At 42.6% G+C, this 20,501-nt stretch overlaps 1 protein-coding gene across 1 annotated transcript in view; it reads left to right on the top strand.

Annotated features, from left to right (window-relative positions):
* The window catches only part of kcnn4 (potassium channel, calcium activated intermediate/small conductance subfamily N alpha, member 4), a 56,998-nt gene extending 36,854 nt beyond the window's left edge, over nt 1-20,144 (top strand). Inside the window, exons 3-8 of the mRNA XM_004916395.3 lie at nt 7,560-7,972; nt 9,042-9,177; nt 10,706-10,816; nt 15,240-15,358; nt 15,862-15,931; nt 17,905-20,144. Coding sequence (XP_004916452.1) covers nt 7,560-7,972; nt 9,042-9,177; nt 10,706-10,816; nt 15,240-15,358; nt 15,862-15,931; nt 17,905-18,051 — 996 coding nt within the window. The 3' untranslated portion in view covers nt 18,052-20,144. The remainder of the gene's footprint in view (nt 1-7,559; nt 7,973-9,041; nt 9,178-10,705; nt 10,817-15,239; nt 15,359-15,861; nt 15,932-17,904) is intronic.
* The last annotated feature ends 357 nt before the right edge of the window (nt 20,145-20,501 follow it).

The raw sequence follows: 20,501 nt of genomic DNA, 5'->3' as shown, positions 1-20,501 counted from the left end.
ATTTAGTTGTTTTAATGTGTATTTTGTGTGACATTACAAAGCATGTTTTGTTGTTTGGACGTGTTGGAGTTGCTATGCCTTGTAATTATAGTGGTTACTTTCTACAGTGTTGCGCTATAAATAAATAAACCATTGTATTGTCTGAGCACACTTGATGAAGAGGCATATTGTGTCATAGAAATCTGTTAATATTACTCATTACTCTATTTAGACGAGTGCTGTTTGATTTGACAGTGGCTGGGACCAATGAAGATGAATGCTCTATTATTTCTCGTGGGCAAAGCTCAATGTTATGCCTAGCTACCAATTAATTGCTTGTGGGTTATATGCTGGATGTTACCCAAGATACTCTACAGTTTCATAGTGTTTGTTATGGGTAATAAATAAACATTGCTATGTTCACCCAGTTAATTACCTGGGTACTAGTTACACACCCCTATGCACCATTTCATGCACAGCCCCACCACTCAGCCAGAACTCATTGATCTAAAGCGCTATTGCCTATGATACAATTACTATTCTGTGCCAACTACCCACTTACTGTAGAACTCATTGAGCTAATCATCTGTTGCCAGTAATGATAACTCTATTTTGTGTCATCATCAAAACTCATTGACCTAATCCTCTACTGCCTGCTGCCCACCAAGAACCCATTGAGCTAACGCTCTATTGCATATGATGATACTAACAATCTATGTTAGCTGCCCATCAAGAACTCACTAAGCTAATGCTTTGTTGACTATGACTACCAGTCTGTGCCAGCTACTCACAAAGAATTAATTGATCTGACCCCCCTATTGCCTATGATAAGATTATCATTCTGTGCCAACTGCCCACCTAGAACTGACTGAGCTAATCCTCTGTTGCTAGAGGTAATGTTAGTGATGATAACACCACTTTGTGTCATCGCCAAAACTCATTAAACTAATTCTCTATTGCCAACTGCCCACCAAGAATCCAATAAGCTATAAAACTACCTTTCATTGCATAGGTTGGTATCATTCTATGGTAGCTGCCCACCAAGAACTCTCTAAGCCAGTGATCCCCAACCATTGGCACGAGGGCAACATGTTGCTCACCAACCCCTATTGGATGTTGCTCCCTGTTGCTTCAAAACAGGTAGTTATTTTTGAATTCCTGACTTGGAGTCAAGTTCTGGTTGAATAAAAAAAAATAGGTCTACTGCCAAATAGAGCCTCCTGTAGGCTGCCAGACCACATAGGGGCCACCAAAAAGCCAACCATAGCGCATATTTGGTACCCCCAGGACATTTCATATGCTTGTGTTGCTTCCTAACTCTTTCTACATTTGAATTTGGCTCACAGGTAAAAAAGGTTGGGGACCTCTGTAGAGATGTAGCGAACTGTTCGCCGGCGAACTAATTCGCGCGAACATTGGGTGTTCGCAAGTCCGCAAGTTCGCGAACTTTTCGTGTATGTTCGCAATTTGGGTTCGTGTGGCGTTTTTCCGCTGCGTTTTTTCTAGGCCTAAAAACGCCGCACAAGCCACACATGGCGTTTTTCAGCAAATCCTGTTTCCATGGTGCTTAGCGCGAAATAGCAAAAAACGCTGCATATTTCCGCTAGAATAGCTTGCGTTTTTGCGAAACGCTGTGTCGACAAAGTATTTTTCAGAGAAGTTTTTGCCCTTGATCCCCCTCCTGCATGCCACTGTCCAGGTCGTGGCACCCTTTAAACAACTTTAAAATCAGTTTTCTGCCCAGAAATGGCTTTTCTAGGTTTTAAAGTTCGCCTTCCCATTGAAGTCTATGGGGTTCGCAAAGTTCGCAAATATTCGCACTTTTTGGCAGAAGTTCGCGAACGCGTTCACGAACTTTTTTTTTGAGGTTCGCTACATCCCTAGACCTCTGCTCTAACCCTTGGTTGCCTATGAAAGGACTACTGGTCTGTGCCAGCTGCCCACCAATACAACATTAATGGGGCTATAAACCCAACCATAACTCTGTCCCACTGCGCCCCCTAGTTTTGCTATAGAAGTTGCCAAAAAACATAGTTATAGATGCAAGAAAATTCACTAATGAGAATTCTACTGATCAAAAACTTCATTATAAGTGCAAGAGAAGTGACCAATGAGAATGCTGATTCCCAGCACTGTGTCAGGCATCTCCCTGGTACCTTACATATAGAGATAATGATGGCATTTTTCCCGTCATTATATGGCACAGGAATCAGACATGGGGATAAAGGGACAGACTTGTTCAGTGCTGGGAAACTGTGCTTATTGCTCCCAACTCCAATTGCAGGAACAGAGAACAGGGAGCCGGATTTACTCACATCAGCTGGGATTCTCATTGGGGGATTTCTTGCATTTTAATGCAGCCGCTGGCCCTGGGGATTTGGGGGAAAGTTTTATTGTACAACCCTGATGTTGCTGGACTACAGCTCCCATCATGCCTCAACCTTAAACCTTCTAACTCTCTGTTGCCTATGATAAGATTACAATTCTGTGCCAATTGCCCACATAGAACTCTCCACACTAACCCTCTGTTGCTCACTGCTCCAGACACCCAGTAAACCATTTTTTACAAGAACGCACAACCTGCAAACTGGTTTTGTTCCAAACCTAAGGGCCATCTCACTCACCAACCCTGCGTTATGCTGGCGAATAGCGATGACTCCCTCATCCCAGAGACAGACACCACCATACCTGACGCGCGTGCCAACACAGAGCCGGATGTGAATTAGCAATACACTGGGAGCTATTTGTGTGTTTAGCTGCTGGGACGCAGGCTACACCCTCTGTGCAGTAAATTACTTGTGTCTGCTGAACATCCAAGGATCTCTGTAAATGCTTAAAAAGTGTTTTAATATGGGTAGTCCCCAATTCCAAAGCCACAAATAATAACAAAATGAAGGCCAGTTGCAAATTGACTTTAGTTCAGTATCTTCCAAATCTTTGCCCGGCATGAAGAAACATAATCATTTCCCACACATGGCTCTCTCCCGTGTAAGGCTGGGCTTTCTCCATATTTCCTGATCTTGTGTAAACAGAGGTTTTTGGCAAGGAAATATATATTTGCATGTATTTATGTACAGGAACAATATGCCCCTGTGTTTAGATGTTATGTGCGGTTAGAACGTCTCTTCGTCTGCCTATAATCTAATCTGCAGAGTGTGTGTGCCGAGTATGGGCGGATAGAGTGTCCATGTTTTCAGCCCCACCTCTACTAACTGGCTATCCCTGATAGGACTTATCATTCTCCTGGATCCAAGCGTTTGCCCATATCTAACTCAGACAGAGATATTGTAAAGGGCGACTTGCTAACAGTATTTAACTTTTGTTTTGCTCTTCTTCAGCCCATTATTTTAAAGGAATATACCTATTATGTGGCTGTGAAGATTTCAGCTCAGCCCTGCACAGTGTCTTGGGATGCTGGAATACAGGCTAAGGTTCTACTAACCACAAAATCCAGCCAGTATTTTACAGAGGAACATGAATCGGCCTGAAAGCATCCAAAACATCAGGGTTGGACTGGTGAAAGGGATCCGGCAGGGAATGGGGTGGGGCAGACGTCGGGAAAAGAGCCCTAGAGGTTGCAGCCCCAGTGGGCAGGACCACTTTAATGTACCAGCAGGCCCTGTGCAAAATAGTACTGGTGGGCTCCCACTGCTCCAAGAAATTTGTGAGAATAAGCCTCAAGTGCGTGAAGTTTAATATAGTAAGGCAGGCAGTGAAGAAATGGACTGTTCTTACTGAAATAGGCATGGTCCCCAGGTGTACGAACCTGGGCCAACTGCCCTGGGAGCAGATAAATGACAAAATGGTAATGCCACAAGAAAAAAGGCAAAGAAATTCAAATAACTATACTACAGAGCTCGTCCAGTTGAATTAAATGAGGGGTCTGCCATCTCTGCAGGATGCTTCTGCCCAAAGTGATCTGTGTGAAATGTGTTCTAGCAGGCCCCATATCCTGGTGGCCCTGGGCAAATGCTTCAAAGCAAACATCCCTGTTCCTGAGTACTTGCCAGCTAAATGGCTGCATCTCTTCCAGGCTCAGGGGCACTGATCCCCATTCAGGAGAGAGGGCAAGCTGGGACAAGAACAGATTCCCAGGGTGCTTGGTCCTGACCGGCAGTCAGCACATGGGAACCTGGAACTGGAAGTTAAATGCCAAGTCACCAACCTGCCTGCGCAGCTCTACATTTGATAGGAAATAGGGAAAATTACATAGGGGCAACTACACTGGCGGTAAATTTGTAATACCCTAAAAATCCTTCCCTTCCCAACCCTCTCTGCTGCTGGATTTCCCCTTATAAGGACAGTCCTGCCCGTGCCCTGCCCATTTCCCAGCCCAGCCCGCCCCTCTCCCACCCATTTCCCTGCCCCTGTGTGATATAACCTCCTACTCCCTCACCCAAAGGCCGGTATTACATCATAAAAAAGGTGGCAACCTTAGTTGTTGAGGAGGGGATGGGCAAAGCTATAGGGGTTTGTTCCCCATTCAAGCCTCCACTTTGTGTTTATACAGAGTACAACATAAGTTTGGAGATGGGGTGTCCTGCCCTTTATAAATATACAGAGATGCTATATACAGACTGGTATATTTGTGGGGGGAAGCAGGTCCCTGAATGACTTGGGCTTGCTGGGGAGTACAGGGACAGAGTTTGGGTAGATCTGGGGCAGTTTGGGTATAACAGGGCATGGCCATGGTGGATCAGTAGCGTGGCCTATTTAGACATGCATTTTTTTTAATTGAACATGGACTCTATCCAAAGGATAGAGGGACCAGGGACTGGTCATCTTGGAGTCAGGAAGGAATTTTGTCCCCTCTGGGGCAAATTAGAGAGGCTTCAGATGGGGTTTTTTGCCTTCCTCTGGATCAACTAGAAGTTAGGCAGGTTATACATAGGCATTATGGTTGAATGTGATGGACGTATGTCTTTTTTCAACCTAACTTAATAAATAACTAACTCTACTAAGTTGGTGAACCCAGCCCCAACAGACCAAGACACTTATATGTTCCTACTAATTAATGTTCCTTTACCAATGCAAAGGACAGCAGAACTATGTAGCTTAGGCTTCAGCTCCTCATTAACCACCATCTAACCTCCTCTTCTGTGCCCCCCTAAGGAAAGGCACGTGCTGAGTATGGATATTAAGTACCCTGTAACCTATGGCCTTGAGCCACCCTTTAAAAATGACTGGCCTTGATGCAGATGGGATGTTTGGAGCCCGGGGTGCCCATATCTGATGTAGCTTGTCCAATGGCTAAAGTGATATGCTAGTTTAGCAATAGTTAGCTGGTAGCCAAAGGCCCATTCTACACCAGTGTATTTGACCCCTGTGGTCCCTCTAGGGAAAACTCCTCCCTAAATGGAGATAGAGAGTGCGAGCTGAGCAAAGAAGAGATTGCTGTAAACTCTTGTCTAGAGCTATGCGTTTTACATCTGGTAGGGGAGGAGCAGGCAGCATGGTCAAGTTTATTGTTATTGCCCATTGGTAAAATAAAGTAGCCCAATAAAATAGCAGACTGGAATATTTCCCAAGTGTTTACTTCTACAGCTCTCTCTACCCAAACTACCGTTCAGCAGTAGCATAACTACAAGTCACTTTGCCCCTCAGCAAAAAGATTTTAGGGAGCCCCAACCTCCAAGCCTCGTGATATTGAATGTTTATAATGGAATTGTGCAACAATTAGCACTGGGTCTCTACACTCCTGGCCCCCTCCAACATTCCCTGAGCTTGCTCTCTCTTTAGTGCTGATTGGCTACTGACAAGCAATGACTGGTTGTATAGTCTGGACACTGTGTAGCTGTAATGCAACTAAATGAAAGAGCAGGGAGCTGTAATGTGTTTATTTCAATACAAACCCTCAGCAGGGGTAAAGAACATAATTAAAGTTACTAATAAATAGGACATTAGCCACAGTGAATATGTCTGTGATGAAAAAAACATACAAACAGAACCATGGGCTGCATTTGCCTGGATTATGTTTTGTGGTTATATAACATGAAAATGCTGCAGTTTCTATTAGCTTCCATGCCTGAAGATCCAGTGGTAAAGGAACATGACCAGTTTGGAGAGCTGGAACCTTTTTTGGCCCAATTGTCCCACTCTATGGCAGTCAGTGCTCTTCTAGTGGCCCCAGCTAGGTGCCCTGGGACAGAATGGCAAATGTGATTCACAATATGGCCCCCTAACAGCAACAAAGGGATGCTGTGATCATTGTAGGTGGCTACACATTGACACTAAGAACCTTCTGGTGTCTACTGGTGGCGCATTGGTACATAGACAAGTAAAAGGAATAAAAACCCTGTATTTAATGGTATAAAACTATGGCAGTATATGTAATCCCATGTTCTAAGCACAGTTCTGCAGGAACAACCCCCTACAAGCCAGCAGGAACAGCCCATTACCCCATATTTGCTTATAGCCATAGCCATAAAACTCTACCAGCATAACTGGCACATAGACAAGTAGGGATGTAGCGAACCTCACAAAAAAAGTTCGCGAACCCGTTCGCGAACTTCTGCCAAAAAGTGCGAACTTTTGCGAACTTTGCGAACCCCATAGACTTCAATGGGAAGGCGAACTTTAAAACCTAGAAAAGCCATTTCTGGCCAGAAAACTGATTTTAAAGTTGTTTAAAGGGTGCCACGACCTGGACAGTGACATGCTGGAGGGGGATCAAGGGCAAAAATTTCTCTGAAAAATACGTTGTTGACACAGCGTTGCGTTTTGTGCTGTAAAGGGCAGAAATCACACTACATTTCTAAACTTGTGTAATAAACTGCTTTAAAACGTCCGGCGTCTACATGCCAATCAAGTCGTGTAAAGGTTACACACGCAAAGACAAAACGCCGCAGTAGTGGATTCGGAATATATTATTGCTGGTGGAAAAACATCGCTCAGGTGATTTTATTGCAATGCAATGTCACTACTATGTGTAACGTATTGGGTTACAGCAGATGAGATCAGCAGGACAGTTGCCCACAGCAGCTACATACAGAGCAGTAGAAAGTAGATTACTAGTCAGCAAAGCTACCTAAACTGTCCCTCAAACCCCTGCACAGCTCTCTCCCTATGCTAACTCATCAAGCACACACAGGCAGAATGTAAAATGGCTGCTGGGCTTCGGTTTATATATGGAAGGGAGTGGTCCGGGGGTGGTCCAGGAGGGAGAGCTGCCTGATTGGCTGCCATGTATCTGCTGGCTCTGGGGTGAGAGGTCAAAATTTGGCTCCAGCTAAGGCGAACCCAAAATTGCGAACATCGCTAAAAGTTCGCGAACTTGCGAACTTGCGAACACCCGATTTTCGTGTGAATTAGTTCTCCGGCGAACAGTTCGCTACATCTCTATAGACAAGTACATGGAATAAAAACCCTGTATTTAATGGTATAAAACTATGGCAGTATATGTAATCCCATGTTCTAAGCACAGTTCTGCAGGAACAACCCCCTACAAGCCAGCAGGAACAGCCCATTACCCCATATTTGCTCATAGCCATAGCCATAAAACTCTACCAGCAGAAGTATTTCTCTGTGCTAAACACAGTTTAGCAAAGCAAAATGATCTCATTCTTTCTTTCCGCCCACAGATCTTTATGAATGACAATTCTCTGCAAGATTGGCGCATTGCTATAAATGCAAAGAATATTGGCTGGATCCTGCTGGAGGTTGTGGTGTGCGCCATACACCCCTTCCCATATGTGCTACAGTGTGTGGAGGAACAGGGAAACAATTCTGAAGAGCTGGAGTTCCTCTCAGAAGCAGACATATTCCTGTCCATTCTCATGTTCCTGCGGGTCTATCTGTTGCCCAGAACCGTTCTCCTTTATAGCCGCGTGCTGGGGGATACCTCGTACAGAAGCATCGGCTCCCTCAACAAGATTAAATTCCAGTACAAGTTTGTTATGAAGGTCTTGATGAACACGTGTCCTGGCAAGGTCCTCCTCATATTGTCCATAAGCCTTTGGGTTGTCTCCTCCTGGGTTCTCTCTGTGTGTGAAAGGTCAGTGGCTACTGGGAATTGCATGTTATACTGTTAGGCGGCTTAGAGTTTTCAAAGATAAATTGCAAACTAATATATAAAATTAAATGTAAAGGGAACCTATACCCTCAATTGCCCCTGCAGAATGGGGCCTACAATAGTGGAGGACTTATGTTGGCATCTCCAGTAAAGTGGTTTTTATGGCATTGGTCTAGATCAGTGATCCCCAACCAGTGGCTCGGGGGCAACATGTTGCTCACTAACCCCTTGGATGTTGCTCCCAGTGTCCTCACAGTGGTTGGCCATTTTTATTTTTCTGCCTTAAGGTGGCCATACAACCTATGGGTGGGTGAATTCAGGGAATTCAGGTTAATTTGGTTGTTTAGCCCTGGGGCCAAACGATCGAATTAGAACGACGGTAATAGGCGCAGTCAGTTCGGGGACCGCATCAATGAGCCAATCCCTGATATCATTAAATTTTTTAACCTGCCCGATCGATATCTGGCCAATTTCAGGCCAGATATCGGTCAGGCAGGCCCGTCGTTGGTGCCCCTACACGGGCCAATAAGCTGCTGAATCGGTCTAAGGGACCAATATCGGCAGCTAGAATTGGCCCGTGTATGGCCACCTTTAGAGGTAAGCTTGGAAGCACAGAAAAGCAGTTTTACCCCAAGCAGAGCCTTCTGCAGGCCATCAGTTCACATTGGGCTACCAAATAGCCAATCACAGCCCTTATTTAGCATTCTCAAGGAACTTTTTAATGCTTATGTGACTCATCAACACTTTTTAAACCTGAATGTGGTTCCCAAATAAAAAAGGTTAAGGGAACCCTGGTCTAGATGATCAGGAATGAAAACCCCATTGGCTGAAGCCTGTGGGGAGTATGTAATAAATGGCAGCAGGTAGCCTTACTCGTTTACTCCTGCAAGGCAAACATCTGATTGGCTGTTGTAGTTTTCTACACCAGGCACATAATTTGCACCTATTAATACATTAAACTCTACGTCCCTCTTGCATCATGAAGAAAGTGATTCATTTGGATATTCTAGTTTCCTTCTCTTGAGATGTAATTGTGACTTTGTCTTTTCAGGAAGAAACAGGTTCCCACCGGAGATATGACCAATGCCTTGTGGCTTATACCCATCACCTTCTTAACCATTGGCTACGGGGACATGGTACCGAATACTGTCTGTGGCAAATTGGTGTGCCTATCCACTGGAGTTATGGTGAGTGTCAAGGGATTAGTGGGAGCGGGTGGGAACAATGTAATTTCAAAAAATATATATCGTAAGTATAGATAAAGATCTGCCCCTTCTACAACAAAATACAATGTCCCCCCCGACCCGACAATTCCATAGTAATTGTGGACTTTGTTGTAGGGCAGGATGTCCTGTTTGGCCTGTATGAGCTGGTGTTTTCCAATATCTGAATGTTACACATATTGGGGTTCAGGTAATGGTGGGAGCGGGGAGTAATGCCTCTTCCCTTCTGCCCCTCATAAATACAGCGAAGCTGAATGCAGCCAATTCTTTTACTTGTAGGGCAAGCGACTTGCAGAAAACATGGCAGATTGCACCCTACCCTGTGGGTAGTATATGCCCCTTTTTATATAAATTACTTCTCTTTATTGAACAGGTTTTAATGCAGGATAACTGGGACCCATTTTTGGGGGTTAAAAATCCTTAGTCTAAACCAGGGACACATCAACGCCATCATTTGTGAATGTGAATAAAGACTGAATCCTTAGCAAAACATTCAGCCAATTACCGTGCCAGAACTGAATTTTAATTTGTATATTCGAATCTGAGGAAGATCCAAAACCTGAAAAGACAACTCAGTCATCCATTGCTTTAAAGGAGAAGGAAAGGTAAAAACTAAGTAAGATTTATCAGAAAGGTCTATGTAAATACAGCCCTAAGCACTCACAGTAATGCTGCACTGATTTCTCTGAAAAAGATTTGTTGTGTCTGTAATTCATGTGCCAGAGACACGCAGCTTTTACTCTCTTCTCTCTCAAGAATGCTAAGAACTCACTCCCCCCCCTTAGGAATGTGGATCTGAGCCAATCAGCAGGAAGCTGACTCATAGGGGGAGATTTACTAATCCACGAACGGTCCGAAGGCGTCGGAATGCGTATTTTTCGTAATGATCGGTATTTTTGTGACTTTTTCGACGCCGTCACGACTTTTTTGTATGTTCCGCTACTTTTTCGTCGCCGTCGCGAAAAAATCGGATTGGTTTTTCCGCCGTTTACAATTGCTCAATACGGAAAAATCGCGATGGAGACAAAATAGTCACTCAAAATACGATAAAGTTGCGGCGGCGATGAAAAAGTCGCGACAAATACGAAAAAGTCTCGACGGCGACGAAAAGACGGCGAAATGATCGTTTCCAATCCAAATTTTTCCATTTTGGGATTTGGATTCGTAGATTAGTAAATCTCCCCCATAGTCTTACTAACTTGGTCTCGGCCTCCGTGCAGGAGAGAGGCATTATGGGAACTTTCTTTACACAGCTCAGCATTTTTTCTTCCTGTTTGGCTTCTGATCATCTGAACGGGAGAAATATGGGGAGACTTAAGGGCACTACTGAGAGAACTGAAGGTATGCCTGCAGCTTGAGATTAACTCTTTATTAGCCTTTCCTTCTCCTTTAAAGTCACAAGTCACTCAACCAAAGTGTTTGGATCCAGTTTGAGCGAGCTCTAGGGATTGTTGCCATTGAAACCCACCCATGTTGTCCCTGTCTTTTTCAGGGGGTTGGTTGCACCGCTCTCATCGTTGCCGTAGCTGCTCAGAAACTGGAGTTCACAAGGGCCGAAAAGCACGTTCATACTTTTATGATGGATATACGTTGCATGAAGCAGGTAACGTCCAGGAACCAGGTGTTAAATATTGACTTCAATGAATGATGATGAAAATTTAGGATTAAAAAGTAGAATAATCAGATATAAGCACATATATCAACCAGGTGTTTATTGATCCTTTCCAAATAGCTTTACTTGACTTTATAATCCAACAAGCAGATATTAAAAAGCATATCCGTGAGTGAAACGCGTGACGGAGAAGTGTGAATACAATATGGATAGCTGGTGTTTATATGGCATTGGTGTAATCTACAGTTGGTATCCAAATACAGATCTCTCCGGCGACTCGGACAATACAGCTCTGGGTGTGACCTCAGGTTTCTTTATATAGCTCCGTCACAAGACTCCGGCTTCCTCACAGGAAGCAATTAAGTTTTGCACGCAGGAAAAAAACCCAAAATTTATGACTCATGTGACGGCCAATTAACAATAGAGAATCACCTGCTCGAGGGGCATGAAAATAAAATGGGGGCTAGAGTTTCAAAGAACTTCATGGAAACGCAAAGGTTATTGAGGTTTCTCAGGGGGACAGCAAGGGGCTAAAATGGAAATGTGCAACCGGGGGCCCCCTAAGGGCTCAGTACTGGTATGGGATCCCTTATCCGGAAACTCGTTATCCAGAAAGCTCCAAATTACGAAAAGCCTGTCTCTCTGTAATAATAAAACAGTACCTTGTAATCCCAACTAAGATATAATTACCCCTTATTGGGGGCAGAACAGCCCTATTGGGTTTATTTAATGGTTAAATGATTCCCTTTTCTCTGTAATAATAAAACAGTACCTGTACTTGATCCCAACTAAGATATAATTACCCCTTATTGGGGCAGAACAGCCCTATTGGGTTTATTTCATGGTTAAATGATTCCCTTTTCTCTGTAATAATAAAACAGTACCTGTACTTGATCCCAACTAAGATATAATTACCCCTTATTGGGGCAGAACAGCCCTATTGGGTTTATTTCATGGTTAAATGATTCCCTTTTCTCTGTAATAATAAAACAGTACCTTGTACTTGATCCCAACTAAGATATAATTACCCCTTATTGGGGCAGAACAGCCCTATTGGGTTTATTTCATGGTTAAATGATTCCCTTTTCTCTGTAATAATAAAACAGTACCTGTACTTGATCCCAACTAAGATATAATTACCCCTTATTGGGGCAGAACAGCCCTATTGGGTTTATTTCATGGTTAAATGATTCCCTTTTCTCTGTAATAATAAAACAGTACCTGTACTTGATCCCAACTAAGATATATTTACCCCTTATTGGGGCAGAACAGCCCTATTGGGTTTATTTAATGGTTAAATGATTCCCTTTTCTCTGTAATAATAAAACAGTACCTGTACTTGATCCCAACTAAGATATAATTACCCCTTATTGGGGGCAGAACAATCCTATTGGGTTTAATTAATGTTTTATTGATTTATTAGTAGACTTAAGGTATGGAGATCCAAAGACCCCTTATCCAAAATACCCTTGGTCCCGAGCATTCTGCATAATGGGTCCTATACCTGTACTGTGTCTTATAAAGGATAACCTTTGGAATTCTCCCTTTAAAACTCATTTATATAGCAGAATATACATATATAAATTATTTATTATCTGATTAACTAATAATTGGATTCAGTTGGCCAACAAATTGAAGCAAATGTTAATGTCTTACCATTGGGTCAAATTGAAATCATTTTCGAATTATTCTAACCTTGTCATGTTTAATTATCTGGAAGAGATGCCTTAAATCCATACGACAGAGCATGATCATGTGACTTTTCCCAATGTTCCATTTAGGAATGTTGGGAGAAGAGAATTGTGATACCCCATGTTAGATACAGAATTGCAAATATTTCTGTGCTTAGCCCTTACTAAGACCAAAAACATCCCCACAAACGATAAAACCCTGTTCCAACTCGCACTTGGCACGAGATGTCAGAAATAAAACAAAAAAAACCTTCAGATGTTCATAAATTCTCAAGCAGTTGTGAATTGACCTTCCTTGGCGCCAGTTTTTAGCTTCTTTACATCTGTTTCCCCTGACAACAGGTTAGTGAATGTTTATTTTTGCTTTTACGACGCCCCCACCCCTTATACACACACACACCAGGTTCTATTACACAGTAACCTCTTATTGGAGTTATTTCCTGTTGTGTGGTCCCCGTGCCGTAACAACCACCGCGCCACCAGGGATCAGGGCCTGTATTGGGATAATCAGCGGTGCATAAGATTGTCAGGTTTCATTAGTAGTCACTGCTTATAGTTAACGAGCCAAAATAATAATCAGTGGTGTGACCTGGGTCCTGCAAACCGCCATAACCAGTGGTGAATGGTGCTCCCTGTACCTTTGAATGGCCATAAAACCTATATAATTCCACATCTGGGGGTCATTTACCAACACTAAGCACATTTGCCTATGGACAGTGACACATGGCAACCAATTAAAGTGTTACATTCATTGTATTACATGCACTTGGTTGGCTGAAAAAAGCCAGTCACTGATTGGTTGCCATGGGTTAATGCCCATGGGCAAATTTGCCCAAATGAGCTCCAAAATCTCCCTAATGTATATACTGAAAATAACTAGTAACCGATGCATTGCATTGTTTAGAACATTCATATACAGGTATAGGACCCATTATCCAGAATGCTTGGGACCAAGGGTATTCTGGACAAGGGGTCTTTCTGTAATTTGGATCTCCATATCTTAAGTCTAAAAAAATCAATAAAACATTAATTAAACCCATTAGGATTGTTTTCCATCCAATAAGGATTATTTATATCTTAGTTGGGATCAAGTACAGGTACTGTTTTATTATTACAGAGAAAAGGGAATCATTTAACCATTAAATAAACCCAATAGGGCTGTTCTGCCCCCAATAAGGGGTAATTATATCTTAGTTGGGATCAAGTACAGGTACTGTTTTATTATTACAGAGAAAAGGGAATCATTTAACCATTAAATAAACCCAATAGGGCTATTCTGCCCCCAATAAGGGGTAATTATATCTTAGTTGGGATCAAGTACAGGTACTGTTTTATTATTACAGAGAAAAGGGAATCATTTAACCATTAAATAAACCCAATAGGGCTGTTCTGCCCCCAATAAGGGGTAATTATATCTTAGTTGGGATCAAGTACAGGTACTGTTTTATTATTACAGAGAAAAAGGAAATCAGTTTAAAAATTCTATATTTTTTTATTAAAATGGAGTCTATGGGAGACAGGCTTTCCGTAATTCGGAGCTTTCTGGATAACGGGTTTCCGGATAAGGGATCCCATACTTGTACTGGGAGGTACAGTATGTCTTGTATGAAGCCCTATAGTAAGAATGTTTTCTTTCTGGGAGGATGTATTTTGAGGTTTTGCCCTGCGAGCCAAACAAACCAGACCTGGTATAATGTTTCAGAGATTTTATTACAAGATCTCCAACTGCCACATTTTTGTTTGGCTTAACTGTATTTAATGTAGGGGAATTATTATTATTAACATTTATTTATAAAGCGCCAACATATCCCGCAGCGCTGTACAATAAGTGGGTTCCATACATTGGACATACAGAGTAACATATAAAGCAATCAGTAACCGATACAAGAGGTGAAGAGAGCCCTGCCCAAAAGAGCTTACACTCTACAATGCACGTAATACACAAAGGTTTGCATTGTATGTAAAGCTTATGAGGAAGCGTTGGTGTAGTACCTATTACAGTTTAACTCATGGCCACATTCCCATTAAGCCAAACCATACCCAACAATCTACTATGCCATATCACAGTAAACTAAAGCAGGGGTCCCAGACATTTTTTACTTGTGAGCCACATTCAAATGTAAAAAGCATAATTGGCTATTTCTTAGCCCCTATGTGGACTGGCAGCCTATAGAAGGCTCTGTTTGGCAGTACACCTGGTTTTTATGCTTCCAAAACTTGCCCCCAAACCAGGAATACAAAAATGGCCACCTGATTTGAGGCAACTGGGAGCAACATCCAAGGGGTTGGGGAGCAACATGTTGCTTGGGAGCCACTGGTTGGGGATCACTGGACTAAAGACTCCAATACTTGGCTTATGATTGAGCCTTCCCTGATGAACTGACCCATGCCGATCTCTGTCCCTATCTAATTGGTTGATTTAGTCATCTATTAGGTTTGGTGGAAAAACCTTTGCCAAAGACCTAATTTCTGCTTGTGTGTAGACTAGCAGGGTCTATGGCAGATCTGATTATTGGCCCCACTGCCAAAAACTCAACCACAGCTCACTTTGGCCTGCCACATTTATGAACATGAAGAGTAGAAAGATGAGTTCAATAAAGCACTGAATGTAGGTTTATAATCCAATGAAATGTGTTTCCTCAATTTCTACATGATTAAAAACGTAACATACAATGTAAGGGAGGAGGTGCAGCTCTAAGTCAAGGTTATCTATGTTTCTGCAGATCAAATGTGCTGCTGCCAATGTGCTTGGGGAGGCATGGCTTCTGCACCGACACACCAAGAAAGGAGACAAGGCTCAGACCCGGCAGCACCAGAGGAACCTGCTCAGAGCCATTCATGTGTAAGTCTACCCTGTATAAGCATGAAGGGGTCCATTCTTCCATAAGTTGGTCTGTCTGTCCCTGCATTTAGAGAGCCTCTCTGCTTTCCATAATGGGTGGTCAGAGATTCTCTAGAAAGCAGAGGGACTTCAAGTTCCAGAATCCATCACTTCCCAGTAGGGGTTGCATTACACTATGAACCCAAGGGGGTTTATGCACCTTTTCTACATAAGCCCAACTGAATAAACCCATCCCCATAATTGGGATTCAGTTCGGGATTCAGCAGAATCCATCAGGGTGGGTTCGGGGTTTCAGCCAAACCCAAAAAAGTGGGTTCGGTGTATCCCTAGTTGGAATAAAGGAGGGTTTTTGGTGGTATTTCCATAAACTGTTGGTGGCTCTGGCCTTTTTCCACAGTTTTAAAGTCTCCTTGTAGGAGGGGCTTTACTTCATTAAGGTGCCTAGGTTGGACTTAAGGTGATATTAACTTGATAATATGCTAACTTAATGATTTGTTCCCTAGGTTTCGTCGTAGCCGAATAAGCCACAAAAACCTGAAGGATCAGATGAATGCCATGGTGGATATTTCCAAGGTAAGGCTCGCAGCTGCTGGTATTACTCTGTATTGAGCATAGTTCAGCAAGAACAGGTCTCTAAGTGTGCTTATAGTGTGTCTCTGAGGGCTTTGGTCGCTGCAGTTATTTTCCACAAAGTATATGAAGAGGTCCTACTAAACGGGACCCTTTGCTATGAGAATGTGATGGGTCTCTTCCCAATGATATATACAGATGATAGTTGCAGTGAACTAATAGTAATCTAACGGAATCCTGCAGCGTGAACAAGGCCTTATTCTACACAAACATGGCTAACCCAGTGGGGATAATTAGCAAGTACCCATTTTAGGTGATTCAGATGGTAGATTTACTTTCATAAGGAATATGTTTACGCTAAATCTTAAACATCTGGAAAAGTTCAGCTCAGACTTTCCACAACTCAGTAAGCTGACCCTGCATTTATTTATACTGAGTCTGCATGGTCATTAGATTGGCTCCTACGTTTGATGTGTGCTCCTACTTTTTTCAAGTGTGAACATCTAAAAAAAAAAACTCATGTGCCAGCCCTCTTTAATAACATGATTACCAGTCTACATTCCATGTCTTATGTCCTAAATATAAGCATTATTATTATAGGCAGAGCTGCCTTTAGAGTATAGGTGGCCACACACATGGCGATTTTCCAATCCTCCACTAACATTCAGGGCTGAATCGTCAGATATGGAGGTAGAAACAACAGGATTTCTACCTCCTTCTGCCGAGAAGGCAGATTTTGCTCAGGCGCCTTCTATGGTGCCCAATCAAAATCTTTTAACCTGGCCGAATGCGAGTTGACCGATATCAGCAGCCTTCTACGATATCGGTCAACTCTCCAACTTGCCATACATGCGCCGAATATTGTACGAAACAAAGTTTTGGATGAGGTTTCGGACGATATTATCGGTGCGGGTATGGCCAGCTTATGTTTCACTACTCATCCGAGCAGCTTCTTCAGTTCAACTGTTTGAGTAGTTGAGGCCAGCTTCTCTTGCAGTTCTGGTGAGGTCAAGTTGACTTCTTTTTGGAGCCAGGAACTGGGGGTATCTAGGAGAGGCAGCTGCCTAGGGCAAGGTGAGTGATGCAATTCATACAGAGAGTAAACTCCATGGGATTGTGAGTGTTGCCATGTTGTAGTGGGAGTGGGGGAGCTGGGGCATAGACAAGAGAGAGGATATATTGCATAAATGGGCCTTACTAAGTAGTAATGCCTTGGGGACAAGCTCTGCCTAGTTCTGCTCTTGAGTCTTGATTCCCCATATGGAATATCATACGAAACGAGGTTTTGTACGATATTATCGGTGCGTGTATGGCCAGCTTATGTTTCACTACTCATCTCAGCAGCTTCTTCAGTTCAACTGTTTGAGTAGTTGAGGCCAGCTTCTCTTGCAGTTCTGGTGAGGTCAAGTTGACTTCTTTTTGAGCCAGGAACTAGGGGTATCTAGGAGAGGCAGCTGCCTAGGGCAAGGTGAGGGATGCAATTCCTACAGAGTGTAAACTCCATGGGATTGTGAGTGGTGCCATGTTGTAGTGGGAGTGGGGGAGCTGGGGCAATAGACAATATATTGCATAAATGGGCCTTACCAAGTAGTAATGCCTTGGGTGAAAGCTCTGACCAGTTCTGCTCTTGATTCCCCATATGGAATGGAATCCCCTTCCGGAATGGTAAGCCAATTAGAATGTTCATGGTCATTACTACATTTTAGAATCTATTAATTTCTCCAAAAATAATATAGGAAACTATATTTAGTCTCAAGTTCAAACTGCTCTGACATTTTACATCTAACTTGTTTTCACTGCTCTGTAACTTTATTTTAAGTAGAGGAACCAGCTGATTGCAGAAGGCTGTGGTTTCTTCTTGTGTTGGCCCAGAATAGCCATTGTTATTTCCTATTCATTCTACCTCCCTACTAAAATCACAACTGAAGGTTTCTGAGCATAAATCACCGGTTCCTAATAACCCTTTTCCCTTCCAGATGCAAATGATCATGGAGGACCTGGATTTAAACTTTAGCTCATCACACAGAGAACTGGAGAAAAGGATCGACCAGCTGGACAAGAAGCTGGATGATATCAGTCGGCTAATCATGACCACCATAGAATCTTCGCAGCTCTCCCACTGACCTCGGAAAGGGAGACTCCTGGAATCCCTGGATCATTCTCAAATTTCTTTCTTGAAGTTTGTTGACCACTTTAGAATTGTCTTCCATTTACATTCCCCTTCGTTGTTTGAAGGGTTTTTATAGAAATAGTGCTGACCACTGAAAAATTGCTGCTGACGGAACTCATCTCATTGGATTAATTTACTTGAGTTATATCACTTTACATCTTGATGAAGCATCATGTTTCATTTATTGGTCGTATTGGACTTTTAACAGGTTTATCTTGTCCTGGGTAGACTGGTATAAACAATGCATATATACTTATTGGAAGGAGAAACTGATTCCTAGTTTACATAAATGGGAGATTTAAGGCACTTATATAACATTCCTGATCACTAGCGTGTAGTATACCATTAGGGCAGTAGTTCTCAACCTTCCTAATGCCGCGACTCTTTAATTCAGTTCCTCATGTTGTGGTCACCCCCAACCATAGAGGAGCGGTGTCTCGGTTCCTAAGACCATATGTGTTTTCCAATGGTCTTAGGCGACCCCTGTGAAAGGTTCGTTCGACCCCCAAAGGGGTCCCGACCCATAGGCTGAGAACCACTGCATTAGGGACTGGTGTTCACACTGGCAAGAAGACCTTGAGCTTGCTATGCCTACTTTAATCTCTTTGCTGGCAAAGAGAACAGCTCTGTTTATCATTAACAGTGCTGAAGAACATGAGCCCTGTCTTCCAGAAGCCCTTGTTTCTAGAATTCTATGCTAAAGTAGATATGTTACATTTAATAGGGAGTAGTATTATTCTAAAACTGTCCTCTCAACGTTGCCAAGATACATTCTTCTTCTAAGGGTCAACGCATGGGCAACCTATGGCTGTGTGGAACATCTAAAGAGCTGCCAGTTGCCCAACCCCTGTTTTAATAGGATGGAGAAGTCAATCCAAGTTCTTATAGGGTGGGATTAAGGGTGCTAAGTCTTTGGAGGCTGAGCCTCCAACATAAGTGTCATATTCTAGTAACTCCTCCAGCCACCACAGCGAGGACAGATTTAAGTTGACACTAACAGAAGATGGACAGAGGTAATACCCATGTGTGGAACAAATTATAGCCTTACAGTGTACAGTGCCTTAGATATATATACACACACACAAATATATGTTGCTGTATGTCTTTAGGAATGAGTATTATTGAGGTCTAGGTCTTTTAAATCTAAGCACAAAGTACAACGAGATTGTTAGATGGCTGGGATGGCTTTTTCGTTTTATCGCCATTATTTACTATTTTTGAAGTTCTAATATTGCTTATGGCTGTTGGCCCTTGACATTAGTTTTATTTAGGGGGAGATTCATCAATGTTCGCGTTTGATTTTTTTTTTTATGATTGGAGTTTTTTAGTACTATAACTCCAGTACTTTTTTAGTACTATAACTGCACCTGTGCTAACGCAAGCCCCCCCCCCCCGGTTTTGGGCGCGCATGCGCAGTTCCCGCGGAGGGGGTTGCAAGGTGATAGTTCATTGCCCCCGCCGAGTAATCACAAGCGGCAGGGGCAATGAAAACAGAGCGCAAAGAGAGGCTTCTGCCTGGCGCCCCCCAATCGTTGCGCCCTAGGCAGCTGCCTCAGCTGCCTCATCTGCCTACCCCTAGTTCCGGCCCTGTATAACTCCCAAAATTCGAATGATGGTTTAAACACTAGAATGTCTGATATTTATTAAGTGCTAAACCCCCAAAAACTCGAATGTAAAACTTCGGCATCTAAAAGCTTGTGGGTTTATGTAGAATCAATGGGAGCTGTCCTAGGCAATCTCAAGCCATATTTTCAATTCGAGATTTTTTTCGAGTTTGTAAACAGACAAATTTGAATTATTCAAGTTTTTTATTTGTTTTCCATAATAACAAAAAAGCAAAAATTACCATTTTTTATTTTTAAAAAGCGAGTGTATTTGAAATAGAAAAACACAAAACGGAGAAATTCACAAACTCGAAAATTGCTAAATGAGCCCATTAATGCGCCGTTATACTATTGTCAGTAGGGGCTGCCCCATCTGTACAGTCTTTTCTTGTATATAAATTCATTTGTATATTTTGCAGGAATAAAAAAAACATGGACAAATGATTCTAGATTTATTTCAAAATGTAGCAAATGGCATCACAATATCCCAGCATGCTTAGGTTGGAAGTAGGGATGCACCGAACCCAGGGTTGGGGTCATATTCTAGAGGATTCGGCTGAATCCAAAAACACATAGACAAAAAAATCTTTTTTATCATTCCAGGAACATGGGGTGTTGCACCCAGGGCATTTGTGCAATGCAATTTCATGTGCATTTGGTAGCAAATTAGTTGCAACCTAACGTTTCTAGGCTGTTGAATGACTATAGAGTGTTATTCTTTTTTTATGTCTACTGTGGGAGCCCTAAAATTACTATAAAATTACCCACAATACGCTTAACATTGTGTGCGAGAACCAGT

Source organism: Xenopus tropicalis, chromosome 7 (assembly GCF_000004195.4).
Source record: "Xenopus tropicalis strain Nigerian chromosome 7, UCB_Xtro_10.0, whole genome shotgun sequence".
NCBI classification, from domain to species: Eukaryota; Metazoa; Chordata; class Amphibia; order Anura; family Pipidae; genus Xenopus; species Xenopus tropicalis.
The sequence above is the reverse complement of the archived record's forward strand: the minus strand, read 5'-3'. Positions and strand labels throughout refer to the sequence as shown.